Source organism: Terrapene carolina, unplaced genomic scaffold (assembly GCF_002925995.2).
Source record: "Terrapene carolina triunguis isolate 2854851 unplaced genomic scaffold, T_m_triunguis-2.0 Scaffold58, whole genome shotgun sequence".
Taxonomy (NCBI): domain Eukaryota; kingdom Metazoa; phylum Chordata; order Testudines; family Emydidae; genus Terrapene; species Terrapene triunguis.
In genome coordinates, this window is record NW_020664409.1 from 104,189,172 (window position 1) to 104,210,827 (window position 21,656).

Sequence of the window (21,656 nt, forward strand, 5' to 3'; positions counted from 1 at the left end):
GGCAACCATCTCTACCTTGCGACATGTGGGTGTGCATACTCCCCCAAATTCTCTTGCATTTTCACTGCAAGTTCAAATGAAACACATCTCAGAAATTGTACTCTTGCAGACCAGGCGCAGGAGTATTTAGAGCAATTAATCACTAAAATGAAGAAAATCCAATGACTGGCAGTGTGGAGGAAGGAAAATTGTTAACTCAGAGCACTACCGAAACGTGCTCCACATACACAATCCCTGAAGCAAGCAGCAAGGCTGCCTTAGCTTTGACTCGGTAATGACAGCAACTGAGCCCCATACTGTTTGGGGCTGGGCCGTGTACTAACCTGGAAATTCTTATTCAGTACAATCTTGTCATGCGGAGGGATTGGGGTAGCTCCTTTCAATGAGGGGCGGGGGGAAATTCTGTTCTCTTTATCTCACAAGGAAAAAAAACAACCACGCTATGGTTGTTTTTATTACTCTAATGTCGAATGCTTTTTAATGTAGAGATCTCAAAGCCCACTGCGGAGGATTTAAGTATCAGTATCCCCACTTTACCAACAAAGAACCTGAAGCACCAATACATTTAGGCCATGTGTTTTTAAAAGTGGCCTCTGCATTTGGGTGCTTCCATTTTTGGGTGCCCAACTTAAAACACCCAAATTGCTGAGTGCCCATAACTCTAGCTAAGGTCTATGAGCAGCATTTGGCCTTGGCTAGGAATATTAGAACCCATAATTCACCCCCTGTGCAGCTCCTGCAATGGTTGCAGGAGAGGATGCTCACGATATATAACTCCGATGCTTTTATTACCATGTCATCTTACCCTGTTCTGAGAGAGGATTGTCTTTCTAATATTTCCTACTGTTGGTATCACCAATATAGCTCCATCACTAGTAACGATGGTAGAAGCAATATTGTAGATCAGCCACCAGAGTTTTAACTACCAAGTCACCTAAAGCTCCAGTACTCTGTCAACAAGAATTCTGCCACCCATGGAGCTGCTCTGGTGCCACTGTAACACCAATGGATCCCGGTCGTCGGTGGGCAGGATCAAACCTGGGGCCTCTGGAGCTTAGTGCATGAGCTTCTACCGCATGAGCTAAAAGCCAACTGCCTCTTAGCTAAGGCTGTAGAGCAGACTCATTAACTCTCCTTAAGTGGTTTCAATGCCACTAGATGGGACAGAACAGCACACCCAGGAGGTGTGTGGGTTACACCAGCAACTGTGGGAAGTTTGATAGGGAAATCAAGTCTAGTGTAGAATACTTGGGCATAAATGCCTGTGCCCTGTCCACACTGCATCTTCCACTATTACCTCCACTCCTGGAGGATGATGGGTTTTAATCTTCCTAGTGCAGAGAGAGTCTTTGGCTCACCTATGTCTCTGCCCCTTACACTTACAACACACCCTCCCCCAGCACAAGTCTGTTCATTAGTCCACATCATAGACGCCAACTTTTCCAGGCACCGGTGGGTGCTCCCCCACCCCCCGGCTCCGCCCTGCCCCCATCCCAAACCCTTCCCCAAAGTCCCGGCCCCAATTCCACCCCCTCTCTGCCCCTATTGGACCCCTTCCCCAAAGTCCCCGCCCCAACTCCACCCCCTCCCTGCCCCTATTGGACCCCTTCCCCAAATCCCCGCCCTGGCCCCTCCTCTTCCCTGAGCACGCCGCGTTCCCTCTCCTCCCTTCCTCCCTCCCAGCGCTTGCCACCATGAATCAGCTGTTTTGCAGTGGCAAGCACTGGGAACTAGGGGGAGAAGCGGAGCCACAGCACACTCAGGGGAGGAGACGGAGGCGGAGCGGAGGTGAGCTGGGGTGGGGAGCTGCCAGTGGGTGCAGAGCACCCACCAATTTTTCCCCGTGAGTGCTCCAGCCCCAGAGCACCCACAGAGTCAGCACCTATGGTCCACATTCAGCGCCTCCTAAAAACTCACCTCCACCATCTTGCCTACGAGACGAGAGGTGGAGGGCACAAACAGGTCAATAAATGACCATCAGCATGTACATTTGCCTTATTGAATAACCATATCCCTCCTCTCTTAGTCATGTGTGTCCTTTCCATTCCCTTCCCGACACCTTGTCTGTTTATGGCCCTCGCCTGTTGGGTCATGTTGTATTTAGTCTATTACCTCTTTGGGGTAGGTAACCATGCACTGATCTTGTAAGTCTACAGGTACACACACCTCTGGGTGCTTGAAAAATAATTGTGGCCCTCTAAGACTCTCTGAATGAGCACTGCATCCAGATCCCTAAAGCAGAGAACTTTGCACATCAGAAGCATGCAAAAAAGAAAAATCTCCATTGTGCAAGTACTAGTCCTACAGCCATTTTAATACAGGTCAGACAAGTAATAATTGGTTCTAACTGACATTCCCACAAGTGGTGATATTCTACACCTGCAAGCAACGGCACTCAGGTGTGAAATTCTCACTTACCATGGAAAACATCAAAGAAAATCAAATAAATTACTTCCATTCTGATCATTCCAGCCACATGAATGGGCACAAGCAAAGGCGGACACATGATAAAGTGTCCAGATGTCCCGATTTTACAGGGACAGTCCCAATATTCTGGGCTTCGTCTTATATAGGCACCTAGTACCCTCCCCCACTCCCTGTCCCAATTTTACACACTTGCTATCTGGTCACCCTAACATATGAACACCAGTAGGAAATATTTTTCCAAAAGTAAAAACAGAGGAGTGAAAATCACCTTCCTTACCTGTCACCTTAACAATATCACCTTTCTCTCCCCATTTGAAATCCCGCACCTGGCTCCCTCATTTCCCTCAAGCTCCTTGTCATCACCTTCAACATCTTACGTGGTTTCGCCTCCATCTTGTCTCTCATCAGGTAACCCATTGCCCCACCTGCTTTGCCAACGATGCCAGCTGTCAATGCCCGTTGGTCTGCTTCTCCCACAAATGTCTCCACGCGTTCTTTCCCACAGCTCCTTACGCACCATAGACCTTCGTGATTTAATCTGTATGGCTACACTACCGTCTCCAACCTAAAAACTCTGCTGCTGTTATTCCACTGATGTCAGCGAAACTGGACGGCAACAAAGTTTGCCCTCTTCTTCAAATCCCTCCTCAAAGCCCACCCCTACTGCGACACGTACAAGATATCTGCCTGCCAGCCAGTGATGACGAGGGTCAGTGGCAGTGAGGGAGAGCTGATTTCATATATTTACATATTTAAGTAAAAAAAAAAAACCACCTTTCAAATGATTTGGAACAAAGTAGCCTATGTAATGACATGAACTTATTATCATTCCCCTTGTGCTCGCTTCCCTTTCCCATCCTTTTTAACACACACTCTTGTCTCATTTCAAAAGAGATCGTAAGTCCTTCAAGGCAGGGTCTTAGGATAACACTTTCCAAAGTTCCTACGTGATTTAGGAGTCTAAGTCCAGTTTTCAAAGGTGACTTTTGCACTTAGGAGCTTATGTCTCATTGAAAGTCAGTGGAATGGGAGTTAGATGCCTAAATATATGAGGATCTGGGGCCAAAGTCGCTTGTTTTTTAAATGGGACTTGGGTTCCTAAGTCAAGCTTTTGAAATGCTTCCCTGTGTCTTGCTTTATGTAGAGTGCCTAGCATAATGGGGCCCGATTCTGATGGGGCTCTTTGGGCAATACTACATATAATAATAACAACAGATCCACGTAAACAACTAATCACTACGAGTGATAGCTGGAAAATCCCACTACGTTTAGAGTTTACTGGAATCTATAACACTTTCAAAAGAAAAACTAGGAAACAAAGCTCTTTATGAGTCTCAAAATCCAGGCATTGCTTCTCAGTACAACTAACAGATGCAAGACTGCATTGGCATGTTTACTACTTCGCGCTGTCTCATGCTCAAAGCACTTTGCTGTATTTGCTTTTGGTTTTATTTCATCTTTCTGTGTAATGAAACTTTTCTGTAACCAAAATACATAGGGCCAGATTTTCTGGTCCTGCCAAGAAACACCTAATACCAGTCCAGGGTGGCAAAGATGTCTTTAAGCTGACTTTTCATTCCCCAGTCCTAAGGTCCATTGGTCCAGCCTTGAATGACTTTTATATTAGTTTAAGGGAAACAACAACATAAGGAAGAATGGAAGTGAAGTCTCCTCCGTTACGGGAGTGACCTCCAACAAAGACATATCTGTCTGTATGTAATTAGATATGGATATAGTGCTAGCGGATGGCACTCAAGAACAGGCAGCTTTCTTCATAGGTTTTGAAGGACCAATAAAACTTGTTGTTATGCAATGCAAATGGCTTCTTGTGTGGAGCTCTTAACATCCTCAAGACAGAGCACATAGTGTCTCCCCCCACTGGAACATGCTGCAACAGCTCTGCCTCCAATAACAGCCACTGGCCTTGCACAGACGGCTATCAGACGTTAACGGTGCAGTACATAGAAAGCAAGATCATAAGTTACACAGCTACATGTGCTACCCTGCTCCCTGCCACTCTGTCTAGAAACTCATCTTGCTCCCATCACCACAGTATCTAAGCACCTCACAATATCTCTCTGAAGTGTCAGCCACACATGGGGAACCGCGAAAGAGAAATGAAGTGAGTTGCCCAAGGTCACCCAGGAAGCCTCTGGCTGAGCCAAGAACTGAACCCAGGGTTCCTGCGTCTGTGCCCCAGCTACTACTAGGCCATTCTTCCTGCTCAGCCCAGCGTCCCTCTTACTCCATGAGCTTTACCACCAAATGAAGTGAGTGGGAGTTTGCCTAATCAAGGATCTCAGGACTTGGCCCTCAGCTTGTTGGGCTCCAGGTTAACCAGCTGGCTGTGTACGTCACAACAGCCTGTGACTGTGCTTGGCAGCTGGAGGAAGCAAGTCTATGTGGAGGGGGGTGGGGAAATCTGTTTGCAGTTGGGGAGAGAATCTGGAGGGAACCCACACTTGGGATGCTGTTCAGACTAAGGTCTGCCCTTCAGACTTTTTCCTGTAAATCAATAGATGGAATCAAAGTGAGGTGATATTACAAACGGACACCCCATTAGGAGCAGAGAAAAGATCAAAGAGCCTTGAAACCAATGAAGTCTCTCCCTCCCAGTGTTTCCTTGTGCATGGTCATGGAAGTTACCCACAAATAGCTGCCCCTCTGACACACTGGGCTTTATACTGTTCTCCCACTGGTGTAAATCTGGAGTCACTCCCCTGAGGTCAATTGATTTACACTGATGTAAGTGAGATGGGAATCAGAAGCACCCTGCATGCAGCACCTTCCCTCGTAGCCTCTCTTTCTGAGCACAGGCTCTATGGAGGTGGAGTCTAGTTGCCTAGGTTTTATTCATGCCTCAGGCACTCTGAGCAGCAGAACTTATATCAAGGACTGCAGCAGCTGGGAGGTGAAGGGCAGGGGAGAGGAGACAAAAACCCTCTCTCTCCCCTTGAAGATTAAAGGCTGTGGGCCTACCAAAGATCCTACCCCAACTTGTAAGAGAATCAAATGGAGCAAGTCATATTAAAAGCTTTTGTATCAAAGAATATGTATGTTGTTTTAATAACACTAAGAAAAGCTGCTCTGGCCTCTCCTATCATGCCTTGGTACATACACATACAGAAAACTAAAAGGACTGAAAACCACCACAGCCCACCGCTTTCAGTCTCAGAGAATCAACTGAGTGAACGATTCTAATTGTTGATCCACCTGATCCTAGTAGAGAATTTATGCTCAGTCCTCCAGAGTAGAAAGACACCCATGTCTTCAAAGTCCCTGTCAATATGTGGTGCAGGAAAATCCCTTGAGAACGTCCCATTTAGTGATCAACACACCATTGTGCATGTAAGCAAGACTCGCCATTCCAAGGAGACCATGGAAGGGCCCACAAGTTTGATCCATATTACTTACATACCCTATGTGGTTCAGTGCCAATGGACCGGTATTTTCTTTTAACTCTAACATAACTTCCATGGAGAAGTTTTGTAGCAGGCTCTCTGTGTTAATTAGCACTGTGTTAATCAGCATTGAAGGGCCAACAGGAGACTCTCTTGCTCCCTGAACTGACAACGGCGTTGATGCCCGTGGAAAAGGGAGGAAAGGGAAAGGAGTACCTTGCTTTCATCCACAACTGATCCCTCTGGTTGATAGAGGGTCAGCTTGGACAAATTTTTCTAGAAGTCTCCCATGCCTAGAACAGCAATGGCTGAGATGGAAGGCATGGAGAGTGAGAGAGGAGAGGAGTGAAATATATATAGGAGGGGAAAGGGGGTTTCCTCAGGGCACCACAAGGATTGCAAGGGAGCCCTCCAAGCAGAATAACAGCTCAGGAACACCAAACTTTTAGAATGCAAAGAACTAGAAGCCCATCCTCTCCTGGACATTCTGACCTGGATTCTGTTCGCACACCAGTATAAATCAGGAATGACTCCACTGAAGTGGCAATGACACAGGAAACACCAACTGTTGAAGAGCTAGTTCAAGGGTATTAGTCCATAACACTATATGCCGTTTAGAGTTATATTCATACCAACACTATTGCTTCCCAGTTTCTTTGTGTGGGGCTGGTCAACATGCATTGTTCCATGAATGCCCTTTGGGAGAAAAAGCACATTCTGGTCTCTAGCCTCTCCCTCTCTCAAATCCTCTGTCCAAGGTCCTGCTTATTACATACTGGCCCTAAATTCTGTAGCGAGGCCCCTGGAATTCTGCATTCACCACAGTGCTGAAAACTGCACAGAGTGAGATGTAGAGAAAGACAATTTTTAATTAATTATATGGAACTGTATCGATTTTGTTGTTTACAGAGTATATATATATATATTTTTTAAGAAAACTCTGTGTCTGGGAACATTTTCTGGGAACATTTTCTAGGCATTGCAGACAGCTCCCTAACCTCCCATTTGCTGCAGGAGCCAGTACTGACACTGTAAAATTCAGAGGGGGGTTGTCTTCAAAATTTAGGGTCAGTAGGTCAGATTCTGAACTCATTTACCACAATGTAAATCCAGAGTTACTCCACAGAGATAAGTGGAGTTGGGCTGGATTTACAATGAGGTAACCAAGATCAGAATCTGACCTAGTATATCAGACCCCTTCTTTTCATCAAGAGGGGATGGATGACTCTATTCCACTCCTTCTGGTTGATGGAAGGGGGAGAGGGGACAGAGAGGCATAGGAATGGAAGCAAAGAGGATAAAGGACATTATACTGGGCTGAGACATGTAAGTAGAAGCTAGCATTTGGTGGTGGGACTAATTGATAAGTCAATTCCACTGCAAGCTCAGGATCTCATAGTGCCTTGAGAAGAAGGCATAGAAACTAACTTGAGAGTACACTTAATCTCAGCCACTCTTGAACAGATTCTTTCCCTTGGGTATGCACTGACCATGGTTGCTTTGTGCTTTCCATGTCTTATTGCTGAAAGTGTGGCCTTCAGCTCGTCCTCCACGCCAGTGGAGAGGCTGTTCCAGATTAGAAGAAGGTGAAAGAGAACATTTGATGACATGTTTAATGAGCTTATGAACACCTCTGGGACAGCTGACACCAAGCAGAGAGCACGGAGGATTTCTCTCTCTGAAAACTGGACATGGACATGGACATTGGGAGCAGGAGAGAAGCCCAGGAGAATGAGTGTGGCATGCAGCAGCAGATGCTGAGGATTCTGAAGGAACAAACAGACATGTTGAAGCATCTCGTTGACCTTCAGGAGAAACACCTTGAGGCTAGACTCCCTCTGCAGCCCCTGAAGAATGGCATTCCTGTATCGCCATCCTCCTCCTCTCCCAAACATTCCAAGAGATGAGCAGGAGAAAGCTATATTCCTTCCTCTCAACACTGGGGGAGGCTACTAGCAATAAAAGTGCACATACAATGATCTTTGACTGCCAAGCCCACTGTGTTTAAAAGACAAGATTACTGTGTTTTTCCCCTCCAAATTTTATTCTACTGACAGTCCAAGGTTGCATCCTTTTTCTGACCTTTCACTTCCAATATGTTTGTGCAATAAAACTCTAGGTCCTGAGAATTAAATAATCTTTATTACTTCACACCATGGGAGAAGAGGGGGAAGGGGAGGTACAGGAAAACTGAGGAAACAGAGGGGATTTTCTGGAGACAGAAACCCAGCAGGCACAGCAAGGTTCATGGTATGGGAAGGCACAACTCAAGAAGCTGCGCACATTACTGTGGGTCATTACTAATTGGGTTTTCAAAGCCTTATTGAGATGTAGTGATCCATGCTGCGCTCTTCTTATTGCCTTGGTATCTGGCTGTTCAAAATTAGCAAACAGCCTATCCACCTCCAAGCCCCACTCCTGTGGAAACTTCTCACCCTTTGCCTCACAGATATTATGGAGCACACAGCAGGCAGCGATAACAATGGGGATATTGCTTTCACTAATGTCTAACCTAGTAAGCAAACTACACCAGCGACCCTTTAAACAGCCAAAGGCACATTCCACCACCATTCTGCACCTGCTTAGCCTGTTGTTGAACTGCTCCTTGCTGCTGTCCAGGTGTCCGGTGTATGGCTTCATAAGCCCTGGGAGCAAGGGGTAGGCTGGGTCTCCCAGGATCACTATTGGCATTTCAACATTTCAATGGTTATTTTGCATTCTGGAAAGAAAGTCCCTGCTTGCAGCTTTCTGAACAAACCTGTGTTCTTAAAGATGCGGGTGCCATGCATCTTCCCTGACCATCCCACATTGATGTCTGTAAAATGCCCCAGCACTCAGCAGCTCCCATGGTGACATCTAAGGCCAGATTTTCAAAAGAGCCCAAACCCCAACATGCATCCAATGTGTTGAGCTCTTTTGCACCTGTATTGTATTAACGCCAAAGGAAGCCACTGTACATCTATCCAAATATGAAATAGATATTTAGCATATAGTGCCCAGAGTCCCAATCCCTTAACTGATCAGTATCAATTCCAAACAAGCACATGACTTGTTAACACAATGGTACCCCTCCATCTACATAAAAAACCACTCAGGGGGAGAAAAATCTACATAACCACGTTTTTGAGACATACTTTAAAAACACTCTGATTCCTTCCTGGGCAAGGGCTCTTAGAGGAACTGGTTACTTTTGAATAGTAATTCAGTATTCTTCTGGACAGCAGCAGCATTTTACCAGACCAAGGGCTGTATTCTGGCTGTTGCACATTGCAGGAGGGGGATGGAGAAATGAAGCACCTAAGCAGCAGGTACTGAAGCACTGCATGCAGAGGACAAAAGCAGGCAGTATGCTTCCAGGCGCACTGGAACTGCAGGATTACGAGGGCCGACAGCTACATCCTGTGAAAGTGAGCACTTCTCAAACAGCCAGCCTCCAGCTTCTAGTGAAAGAGAAGCAGGGCGGCATAACCTACCAGGCCATTTCTACTTTGGATGCGGGGGTGCAGTCTGGCTGAGTTATCCCCATGCTTTCTGCTAATGGACCACAAGCCCTGGCCTTTGTCTCCCTCTGTGCTGGTGAGGATTCATAGATTCCAAAGCCAGAACGGACCATTGTGATCCTCTAGTCTGACCTCCTGGATAACACAGGCCATAGAACTTCCCCAAAAGAATTCCTAGAGCAGATCTTTTAGACAAACATCCAATCTGGATTTAAGAATGGTCAGTGATGGAGAATCCACCACGACCCTTGGCAAATTGTTCCAATGGGTACTGATGCTCACCATTAAAAATGTACACCTTACTTACTCAGGGAAAGGAAGGGCTCCATCCCTGCCCCTCTCTTTTACCCAGACACACGGGGACACCCAAACTCTAGCCCTCAGATGGCAGCTGTGCCAACCAATACCTGCTACCTTCCAGTCAACTGTGTCTGCTCTAATACGTGAGGTTGACTAAACCATTCAAAACCACATGCTCACAGGTGGTAAACACCCCAACTCCATTGTAGGCTAGCAAATGCCTAACTGGAAGAGAATGATGTACTAGAAAGACCTACCATAGAAACTCATAGATAAGGTGGGCGAGCCTAAGAACTCATCATAAAAGGCTGAAATACTAGTACACTTACTAGTGGTTAAGAGTAAATACTTCATCAAAACACCAGCTTCTTCCTAAGTACAACAGGAGCTGCTCAAAGCCAATTTGGAGCACAGTGAGCCTTTACTGAGAGTGAGTGAAGTTGTTTCACGGGTTATAAACGGGCTCTGGTGCATTTGCAAGGAGGATATTACAACAGTAGGGTCAAATTAACCCCTGGAGGAGTTAGACCAGGGATCAATATGGCCCACAGAGTGTTAGCTACTAGAAAGTAGAGGAGCTGTGCATCTTAAATGAAAAGCCACATTGGGGTGGGTGTTTGTGAAGAAAACAAGAAAGCAGCCATTCGGAATCATTTCTAGCTATTGCTTCTCAAGCATTAAAATAGCCCCTGAGTTGTGCAGGGCATTCAGGAGCTGGCTTGTAATATAGCTAATTTGCCTCTGTTGGCCTACATAAGTAGGTATCAGCTAATGTTGTTTCCTCTGACTGGCGTAGTGTGGTCATTAAGGCAAATGCATTGGTAGTGAAGCCCTAATTGTTTTGGAAAGTACCCTTTAAATAATAGCCCTTTTATTACCAGTCATGATCTGTCTTAAGAGCAATTCATGTACTTAAGCCCTTTGCTTTCCAAGGCCAGATGCTCACGTGTGTGCAGACCAAAGGCGCTACAAGGAAATTCAGAAACTGATACTGGACAGGTATTCCCTGATAAAGTTACCATCTCCCTCCTTTTTTGTGATATCTCTTACCACACAAAGCAACATGGGAAGGGAGGCTGTGTGTGTAGGTTTGTATGCGTGCACATGCACATGTGTACAACTCAGATTCCCCAAGACATCAGTGAACACATCTTCAGAAGTATTTTAGTCAAATTCTACCCTCAGATGCCTGTAAGCAGTTCCTGGACATGAATTCAAAGCCAAAATGTGTCCCTTGCACAAGGCAGAAGGAAGGAGAACTTATTGTTTCAACTATTTGTTGCCTGAAATGAGCTTTATCTCATTTTAACAATAATTGTTCAAAGGTGCAGAAGCTAAAAACCTCCCAAAGAAAATCTACCTTTGGTACGATCTGTAGCAAGGTGCACAGTGGTTCATGTATTTTCAAGAAGGGTGTTGGATGTGAGAGATGGGCAACCCCTTTCAGATACAATAAGAATCTCTCCTCTGCAAAACCTTGGCCCTAACTCAAATCAAACCCAAACTGAGCTTCTTTTGGGTTCAGACATAGTTGATTAACATTTATGTGCCTTATTTTTAGAGCCCAAATACCACTGAAAGGACATTCCTACACAAGTAAAGCAGGAAGTACCAGAAATCTCACAAGTAAGCATATTCACAAGATGTTTGGATAGTTCAGAGCAACATCAGAGAAGTATTGAGACTTCAAGGTTCTTCCCTGATGCAAACTTCCAAAACTAAGAAGGTCAACTATGACTACTTCATGGAGAGTCCTATAATATTTCAGATACAGTAGCTTTATATTCATAGCGTTATGTATTCCATAACACTGGAGTAAATTCTGCTACAATGTCCCTAGTTTCTGCAACGGACTTCATTTAAATTCCAAACCAGAGCTTTCATGAATTGTTGTAATTATTATTACTACACACACCATTGTCTTGCTCTGGATTAAATCAGGCCTATTCCCCTGTGTACCACAGACCCCATACTGTTGACAGCTACTGGGGATTCTCCTTTAGCTCAGGTGGTAAAGGGCTGTGCTTTTGAAGCAGGAGGAGACAAAATCTATCCTTGCTGCCCCGGCAAACTTCCATCATAACATACAGCAAAGTGACAACTGCAAAGCTCCTCTGTAGATTTGTTAAAATACTGCCTTTGTGTCACAACTTCCATGGCAACAGCCTGTGATGACTTAAACATAGGACTAGGACATTGCTGGTAGACACAGCTAAAAGAGAAGGTAGGTTGGGGGGATAAAGCATGCCACCACCTGGACCTAAAATGTCTTCATAATAGGATAATGGAGACATACAGAAAACTGCTGGCACCACCAATTGCCTCGAGAATAGAATTTCTCTCTCCAATTTCCCTTCAATATGAGCTTTAAGAATTTCCGCAGGTTGAGGGACAGCACCATTTGCCCTGATCTGACCTCTTGTACTATATAATTAGCTGCTGTGGGTTTAATTCGTCACTCTGTGTATTATCAGTCTCAGGAAAAACACGCCTTTCCAAAGAGACTGCCACATTTAGCAAAGAGAGCTATCATTTTCAATGATGGCAGAGCCTAAGAGACCATCTGCTGCCTGTCAGATCCCTATAACCCCACAGTGAGCGTGCTCTTCTACAAGATGCTCTTCTCGGTTGTGCTGCTTTGGTACGATCCAGGAATCAACTCACGGGACAATATAAAATTCTTTCCCTCTTAATCACCCTAACAGGTAACAAATACATACGCGCCCCTTAACAGGGAGTTGTCATTCATTGCAATGCCCACATCATCTCGATAATGCAAGCAGTTAAAAATGGAGAGTGAGCTTATCGGCCCTTAACCAACTGAATGTTGCATAAGCCTCCTGTGGCAATCTGCCCGACATTAAAAAAATGTTTATGTAATTCTGCAAAAAAAGTGCCAAGAAACTTGGAGGGGAGTTTTCTTTCCTGAAGCAGAAAGGAGGAAAGTGCATATTAAGCTTTTAAAAAAAAAATCCACTCTCTCAGCTGATCAGAAGAGGATGTTAACTGTCAGGCAATGGGGAAAGAATGCATAATATTTTTTTAAAACAACAGCAAAAATAAGCATCAAAGCTCTTCTTGCAGATTTCTCTCTGTCGAAAGTTGGGTATGTAGCTTAATCCCTCACGCCTTGAAAAAAGGTTCACTCTAATCCTAGCTGTAAACTCCAAAGACAACATAAGCTCAACCTCAGCAAACCACGTATGTTTCTTTGTTTGGGGGGGAAAAAGTGCCTATGAAAACTGCACTTGTACAGCAAGAACTCATAACAACAGGTCAATAAATCGCTTGCGTTCCCTTCTTTTAAAATCTGTTGTTTGCTTTACACTCAGAGAATTCTCTTGGAGTTTGGCTGCTACAGAATGTGGCTCCTTGGATCACGGAATGTATGTTGAATAAGGACCTGATCCAAAGCCCACTGAACTAAATGGGAGTATTTCACTGGCTTCAGGGGGCTTTAATCGGGCCCTAAATTTCCAGACGTCCTAGGATCCAGGTAATATAGGCATAGGGTGCCACCCATGATCTACTGCATACAGTGAACATGTACTGCAGTCAGTAGCAACCTGTTGGCTCACGTCAGAAGCAGAGAGGACTATGACTGATTAGCTCTGCATCACCAGCAGATGTCCTTGATGGCTAGCTTGTATTAGGGGGAAGACGGATAATTCATCCAACCACAATCATAACAAAGGCTGGGATTTTCAATAAAAGTCACCTAGCTCTTTAAGCCTTCTTTTGAAAACCCCTCCCCAAAATAATAATAAAACAGAATAGTACATGCCCATCTCTATATAATATGGCTGTATTTCCATGCACAGATTCTGCTGCTATCCAGAACCATGAGACCCAAGTTAGAGAAGCTTGTTTATAATACCACGAACCCACAATGAATGTATGTCTCTGGTATACCCACATTCGGGGGAGGTACTATTTACCTGGATATAAACTAGGAAAGTCTGTGTGGTGTTGTGGTACCATGAAAAACAACTAAATATCAAGGCCCTAAAATTGAGACATCCCTCAAAATGCAACCCATGAACATTTCTAATGAAAGGTTTGGGGTTTTTTTGAATGATTCACAAACAAAACTGGACTTTGAATGAAAATGGCCTTTGAAAACATATGTTTAATTGAGACAAAAAATGTTGACATTAAAGATTCATCATGTTTTCCAAGCCTCCACCCCATAATAGATTAATGGAAAGAGTAGGATAACGCATACTGAATATGCTATTGAGATATAAAAATGAAGAACTGTTAAATGGTAAGATTAAGGGCTTTGTTAGCTAGATTTTAATAAATTGTAATTATGTATAGGGAACGAGTATAGACAAGGTAACACTTCAGCCAAAGCCTTGCCTGGCATGAGTGATTTGTTTAAAATGACGTTGTTGTTGGTGAGATGAGTAATATGTCATGCCGGAAGATGTAAGTAAGAGCTACACAAACATGTAATGATCAATATAAAACACGCTTTGTCTGGGAAGCCTCAGGAACAGAGTGACATAGAATGACGTGACCCAAAAAGTGCAAAGCCACCAGGAAAAATGCAGAAGTTGGGTAAACGAAGTCTGCATATACATCATGTATGGGATACTTAAAAAAATCAAGGGGTGATGTGCTAAAAGTCGACTGGATAAAGATTAAGTAATCTGTAATGTAGAAATGTTTAAAACACCTAAGTGAACAAGGCTCAGATTGGAAAAAACACTGATGCAGAAAGTGAAGGAATGGGACTGAAGGACTCGACCAAGGGATCAGAGAAGGGAACGGCCATCATAGAATGTGAAAGAACTTCCCAGTGCCCAGAATGTGGTAACTTGGGCCCATTCACCTATTCCATCTTGTCTGTTATTATTTGCTGGCATCAATAAATTTGTCTGACAATAATTCTCTCTGAAATTGTACAAATAAAGGCAAAAACTGATTAAGCCTAAATCGGGTGGATTTATGAGACAGTTTCACACTTTCACCTCCAGCAGTGGTTTGGAGGCATAAGAACAGGTTTTGGATCCAGCTCATCTCCAGTTCCCATCCTGGCTCTGCTGGTGAAGCAGTGTGTGACTTTAGGAAAGTCACTTAACCTTCCTAGCTCTCCACTGAGGAGATTTTTTACAAGATTTACCAATCCCACAGAAGTGCTGTGAGGGTTAATTACTGAATGTTTGTAGAGCATTTTGAACATGCAAGGTAATATATGATGTTTGTTATTCGTGTTCCAATACAGCATTGATCACACCCATCAATGTTTACCAAACAATGGTCCCCAGCACAAGGATATGAGCTCCTCCTCTAGGGAGCCAGCACCCTGAACTCCTATTGCCTTTGGTAGGAGTTAAAGACATTTAGTTCCTTGCATGAAGCAAGGATCAGATGAAATAAAAAACAATGGGCTCGGTCAAGGGCTGTCTTTCCATTGGATAACTTTCCTTTGGCTCAAGTCCTGTATGCACAGGGGCCTGATCTTGATCCCACTGAAATCAATGAAGTTTTGCTTTTAATTTCAATGGGATCACGAGCGGGTCCATGGTTAATCAACCAATGAGCTGTCTCTTGAGCTTCTTTTCCTCCTCCCGTATTTCTCTTCCTCCCTGCTTCTTCTAACTTCCCCATCAATGCCTCTGCTCCTTCTCTTGTTCCCCTTCTTTTTCCTTCCTTTACACCGGCTTGATAGTTTGTCCGTTTAATTTATACTGTGATTTTATTTTGGCATTGCGTAGTTATTGCACAAAGTGAAGTACGGGTGTACAAACACAGACACTTATAAGCCATTCCTAGGAAAGGTGCACAAGGAATTCAGACACTTGATATGGGTATAGAAAAATAACCGAGTATATTCAAAGACTGTACAAGAGAGAAAAACAAAGTGTCACTGAAAAGATCTTGGGCTTTCTTTCTCCATGGAAAAAAAAAATTTACTGAGCAGGAACGGCCCCAGCCATTTTGCCGGCCAGGGCAGAAAACATTTTTCACAACCCCCCCGCCCCCCATCCCCAGTGACCAAGCCAAAAAAAGAAGATGCCCTAACCACAGCCAACAAATCAGTGGATTGAAAGAAAGAGGGGGGAAATTGCAGAGGTATGGAGCCCCTTGGAAGATGGCACCCAGGGTGACTGCCCTGCTTGCCTGCCCCTAGAACTGACCCTGATCCCAAGGAGCATCAGAGTTTGTGAAAAATAGAAAAAGGAAGAAAGTGAAGAAAAATTAAAAGGGAACAGAAAGGCAAGGAGAAGAGAGAGAGAAAGGACGCCAAATGCTAAATAATAATAATAACATTAGTCACCCGTTTCTCAGATTTGTATCAAGGACCTCTGGGGACAACAATCACCAAAGGCTAAGGGACTTTTGGGTGTTTCAGAAACCCAACTGCAGCCTATTATTGTATATATAACTTGGGTAAGTTATTCTGGGCAAACATGGTTTAAGATCAATCTAAATTACATTTCAGCCTTCTTCGGAAACCGTTTTAAAATGGGTCCTGCTAACATGACTGTAGCATGGTGTGGACAGGGTATCAGTATGAAAAAAAACATTTTTCTTTTAATAGACTGAAGAATTGTTTCTAAAAACATGTTAACAAAGTTGTGACCTGGCCACATTGACGGCACAACTGCGTTAGCAGAAAACTATTTTTAAATGGTTTCATGCAGTTGGAAATATAGTATAGATAGGCCTTTTAAGATTCACTGAACCTATTCTACAGTTGTATGGATACCTGGAGTACTACAATGTGGCTGACTCTGCACGTTCATGTACAATGTGATCATATCCACAGAGTTCTGCAAGTTGGCTGACCTCATTGTTATGAAGGTGCAATCAACAGAGACTACAAGTCTCACAATCTAATACTCTGGGCCAGATCTCTGCTGGCATGAATTAGCAGAGTTTCATTGACTTCAAAGGAGCTATGCCCATTTGTACCACAAGTGCATGTTGCCCTCCATCTTGAGCTGAGTGTATTAAAGAGGAGAGTGGCTCCAATCTGCTCTCCTTTATTTAAGTTAGATATGGCCTTCATGCTGCTGGCAAGTTGCTGATGCAGCCGTTGGCTGACCAAATCATGGACTTCTTTGTTCTATCACTTCCAAGATCTTACCATACAAGGATCTCAATGCACTTTACAAAAATTAAGCAAACAAATCTTATCCATCCTTCTGCGGTAGGTATTATTATGCCCATTTTACAGATGTGTAAATTGAGGCATAGAGAGGGTAAGTAGCTTAAATGCTGTCCTGAACAGAAATGCATTTAAGCGTGTGTTTAGCTGCTTTCTTAAATCTGGGGCCAAATGCTCTGTGAAGCAGCTATCTGTTGTTTGCAAAGCATCCCTATCAGTGGAAGCATCATCTACTGGGTATTGCAGATACTGTACAGCATTCTCCAAAAACACCACATCTCTGCTGATCAGAGTGTTTCAATCTCTTCTCACAGTAGGCTGTGGACTGAGTTCAAAAAGTCAGAAGGTCATCAAGCTAGAAAACCAGCCCTTTTGAGACTCCCTCTGCACATCACATGCCATGTCTGCATTCGGCTCTCATTACTTTATGCCGTCACTTCTTTTTTCCAAAAAAAGAACATCCTCAATCTGTTCATTGCTTTAGTTCATTTTAGGGCAACATAAACAGCTTTCAGTGCTTTACAATCCACACAAGCCTTCAGAAATATTCAGTGTTTACTAGGGCTCTGTAGTGTTAAATCAAGTATGACTATCACCCTTAAAAGCCTAAATGATGGAGTCATATCTATACTACTAACACATTTTGACAGTGTCACCACCTGCCTAAGTAAAAACAGTTTTCTCACCACTGTAAACCTAGAAGATGGAGTCACAAGTTACCAGAATTTCTTTTCAAAAGTTGGCATTGTTATTCATAATACCCAGACTCTTAATTTACTCAATGGTATAAACTACAGTGTATCGTTTAAAAGATAAACAGCTGGAAGGAATACCAGATTCATTCATTCTCTCGGCCTGATAGCTGGAAGTGGATGGGAGCTGATATTAACGAAGTGAGAAGAATCCTGAATAAAATCAGTAAGTGTTGAGAGCCATGAGTGTCTGATTACTTCCTTTGACCATGTGAAAACTTTCTCATAATTCTAACATGACAAAAACTTCAATAAAAAGGATGTTTCTATTCTGTCACTGGATTTTAAGAATAGGGTTACAGAAAATCGTGATGTTTGCTCTTGCTAATTCCTTGCTAGAGATATTAGAAAACAGAAGTAAAATAATATTGTAATCTGAGTTTGGGAAGATCTCCTGGGTAAAGAATAAAAATCCTCTTTCCATTTACTTGGTACTCTCAGATTCTTTTATTTAGAACTGGGATTGACAAGCTACGCAGACCAGCAACTAACTACTACTGCAAGCCAATACAAATAAAATGATCTAGAGAATACGAAATTTAAAAGTTGGCTAAATCTTACTACTGCAATTGACTTGGAAAGTTCTTAATTATTTATACTTCAGTTAAAATAGATCTTTAATGATCTATATTTAAGATGAACTAATGAGTTGTGTTTCTTTTTATTGTGGAGTCAAAATTTGGCAAAATGTGGATACTGCAGGACATTTGCTGCAGGGAGCTGTCCCATTCAGCACCATATTTGTACAGTAGACATTCAAAATGAAGCTCAAAAATACAAGTCAATCTTGCTTTCATTTGGGTCCTTTTTCTAAATAAATAGCCTCTACCAGGCTGACATAGTCACTGCGATCATCAAAACTAATTTTACAGGGGCACTTAATGACTGGACCGTCTTCATTAAAACAGTATGTGCTTCTTGAATTCTACCTGGAAGGTTTTGAAGGAAGAATGAGATGTTCATGCAAGCAATGTGTGCAAGTTTAGAATAAAAACAGAAACAGCAACAGAAGATTAACCTGAACAGTTAATATTACCGCACAATATAAGAAACAATACCATAGAGGGAAAATGCTTTAGTATTTCCTTTCAATGCCCAAGAACTTCTTAAGTAGACCAAAATTGAAAATGAGAAGCTTTTTACTGGAAAATTAATCTTTTTGGATGAACAAGTAATGTATCCACAATATTTCAGCCACTCTAATTTTTACAGACAATTGTTATAAAAGATAACATCACTGGGCAACTTATGTTTTGAATGGATTATGTGAAAGACAGAGTAGAAGAAAAGTAAGACCGATATAGTAACTAATTTATTAATAAACTTTTGGAATATTGATCACATATCCTGCCAGAGAATATACTTATAAATACTTGTTAAGGTATTTCCAGGTTGTGTCTTTCCACTGCATTGTTTCTTCCAGCCCTTGACGACTGCTATAGATATTGTAATGCTAAAAGAATGCTGACTTCCCAAAGTGCCTCAGCCCACTGACAAGAATGGTACCCAATGCAAGAAATGGGTTCATGTCCAAGGCTACTGATTTTCTTAAACGTAGCTAAACTCTTCATTTTAGAAAACACCTAAGCATCGCGTAACTGACATTGTTGACTTAATAAACTTCAGCCTTCATTTTAGCAAAAGAAATTGGACTCTTCTGTATTTTTCATTACGTCATTTCTATTGTATCTCAAAGGAAAACATTGACCCAACTTTCCTCAACTTCGGAAACAAAAGCAAGTTTTAGTTTGTTTCCAGGCAAAATATTGTTTAAGAAAAAAAAACTAATTTACAACCCTTCATACCCATCACCAGCAAAGCTTAGTGACTGTGAAAATATTTAACTGTTGTTTACAGCAGGCATACAAAGTACAGTAAGTAAACGGACACATGTATATAAATCATATAATAATCCATACGGACAAGATAGTTCAATGTTTTAATAGGCACTAATAAAAAACTAAAAGATGCAAAATTGGGGAGAAGAAATCCCACTGAACAAAACAGGAATCCAGTTCTAGCTTTAAAGAACATGCACAATAACCGTATATTGCATGGCCTCCTATGAAATATTTATGTTTTCTATTCATAAAAAGATGTCTGGCAGTGGGGGAAAAACTAATCAATGAGATAAACAAAAGCAGAGACTATCTCTTAAAAATCTCATCACCTCCATAAAGAGAACTAGGCTTCACATTGTCAGATGATCTTTCAAAGAAAATGATTCGCTGCCCCAGGTAAGAAAGTCAAAATATAGATGTAAGTAAACACTTTTTCCTGACAGCTCAAAGGAGAGTGGATATTCTGCTGAAAACTGACAGTATCTTCAGGTGGTAATGTGCAAATTTGTTGTAACAAGCCCTAAACAGTCAAAAGATAGTGTCTGTCTTTATTAACAACAGTAAGCTGCTCTTTCATGTCCTGTTCAATATAATGCACTATCAACCATTCACTGAGCTGAAGTGACCTTCTCAGATCTCTACAGATGTTAAAGAGGAACATGTCCTGTGACAAGGACATATCAGCTGCCTCATTAAATGCAGCCTATTTAGTATAAAACAAGTAGCAACGTAAACACTATACAGGCCAAAGCAACAGTGCTAGACATAGTTTTATCTGTAGATTACAGCCTCTAGTAGTCGACCTGCTTGTTTTTATTTCAGGAAACAAAACTTTGTTTGGAACATGCAGTTTTACTGGAGTGAAATATAGAACTGCAAAATGACAGCCTGTAGCTTTGTCAACATATTGTCACTCAACAGTCTCTGGAAACTTCATTTTGAAGTTGGGTAATGAATAAGGGCGAGTGATTGTCTTTATGTTTGTTTAATTGTTTACCCAAAAAATGCAGGCTCGGGTGTGACACACCACACCACTGTTCAAGCACCAGTCACTGCAATTGCAAAACAAAATTTCTGGAAAATAAGGGTAGTAAACAAGACAGCCACAGATAGAAACTACAACTGTATTCAGCGTCTCCTGGCACAGCACCCACCACTACCAACACAGTTTGCAAACAGAGAGAGACAACTTTTCCCATGATTAAATGAAGACTTATGATTAGCTGATGCAGGCTTCACTGCCATCATCATCAAATAGCTCTTTGCATGAGTTCCCCCCCCCCCAAAGTCTCTAAAGCTTGCAAGTGAAGGAGTGCTCAGGGTACAGTAAGTAGCAACGCCAGGAGTTGCAGAGCAGAATGGGTTGCACATCCCAGCCACCTGCCTTGGGGTTCCCGAGCAGAGTTTTAGCGTCTATTATCCTTCTCCTCCCCTTCCCCAGAGAGAGCAGGAATCTCGCTTGGTAGCCAACGCCAGCCCCCTTTCTGCCCCCTCACCCAACTTCAGACACACGCTCCAGGTGCAACAGGACAAAGGCTGCGCCTCGGGGTGACTGGTGGGCCATCTCAAAGCCCCTGGAAAGACACTAGCTACACACCACAGGGGTAGGGAGGGGAAGGGGTCCTGAGCGACTTCTGCCCTGTTTAACCCTTTGCATCCAGCAGTCCCCAGCTCTGGGAGCTCCTGGCATCACTCCCAGGCCAGGGAGCGTGCGGGGCTGGGCAGGCCGGGCACTCACCGATAGTCGTGATGACTGTGATGGCAAAGTAGAAGGAGCCCGCGAATCTCCACTGGACCCCGGCCCGGTGGGGCTCGGACTGCATGATGACCAGCTCCAGCTGCCGGTAGTCCTCGCTGGTGATGTTGTACTTCCCTTTGAGCCGGATCTCCTCGGCTTTGAGCTTCTCCTCCTCCCGCATCTCGTTGTCGGACTCCAGGGCATCAAAGACGGCGGCCCCGACCAGCAGGTAGGTGAACGTGCAGATGATGAGGGACAGGGTCCGCACGTTCTGCCTCTTCATGGCCGCCAGCAAGGGGCGAGTGCGGGGACCATGTCCCCCCCTGGCCGTCCGGGGATCCGACAGGGCGCAGCAGCAGCAGCTGGCCGGGGGGAGCTGCAGGGGGCGGCGGCTGCCCCCAAGGCTCCGGGGCGGCTGCTCCCCGCCTCCCTGCTCGGGCTCCTGGGAGGAAGACAGGCACAGGAGGCTACTGGAGCGCCTGGACCAGGTGCCCTGCAGCCGGGAAACTCTCCGCAGGACTTGCCCAAACCAAGCCGTCCCAGTGCGCAGGGCCATCCACAGCACCCCCTTAGCGCC

The 21,656-nt window shown here is 43.7% G+C and overlaps 1 protein-coding gene across 1 annotated transcript in view; it reads right to left on the reverse strand.

Moving 5' to 3' along the window:
- KCNK9 (potassium two pore domain channel subfamily K member 9) overlaps nucleotides 1-21,362 on the reverse strand; it is a 113,355-nt gene extending 91,993 nt beyond the window's left edge. Inside the window, exon 1 of the mRNA XM_024216917.1 lies at nucleotides 21,080-21,362. Coding sequence (XP_024072685.1) covers nucleotides 21,080-21,362 — 283 coding nt within the window. The remainder of the gene's footprint in view (nucleotides 1-21,079) is intronic.
- Between the last annotated feature and the right edge of the window lie 294 nt (nucleotides 21,363-21,656).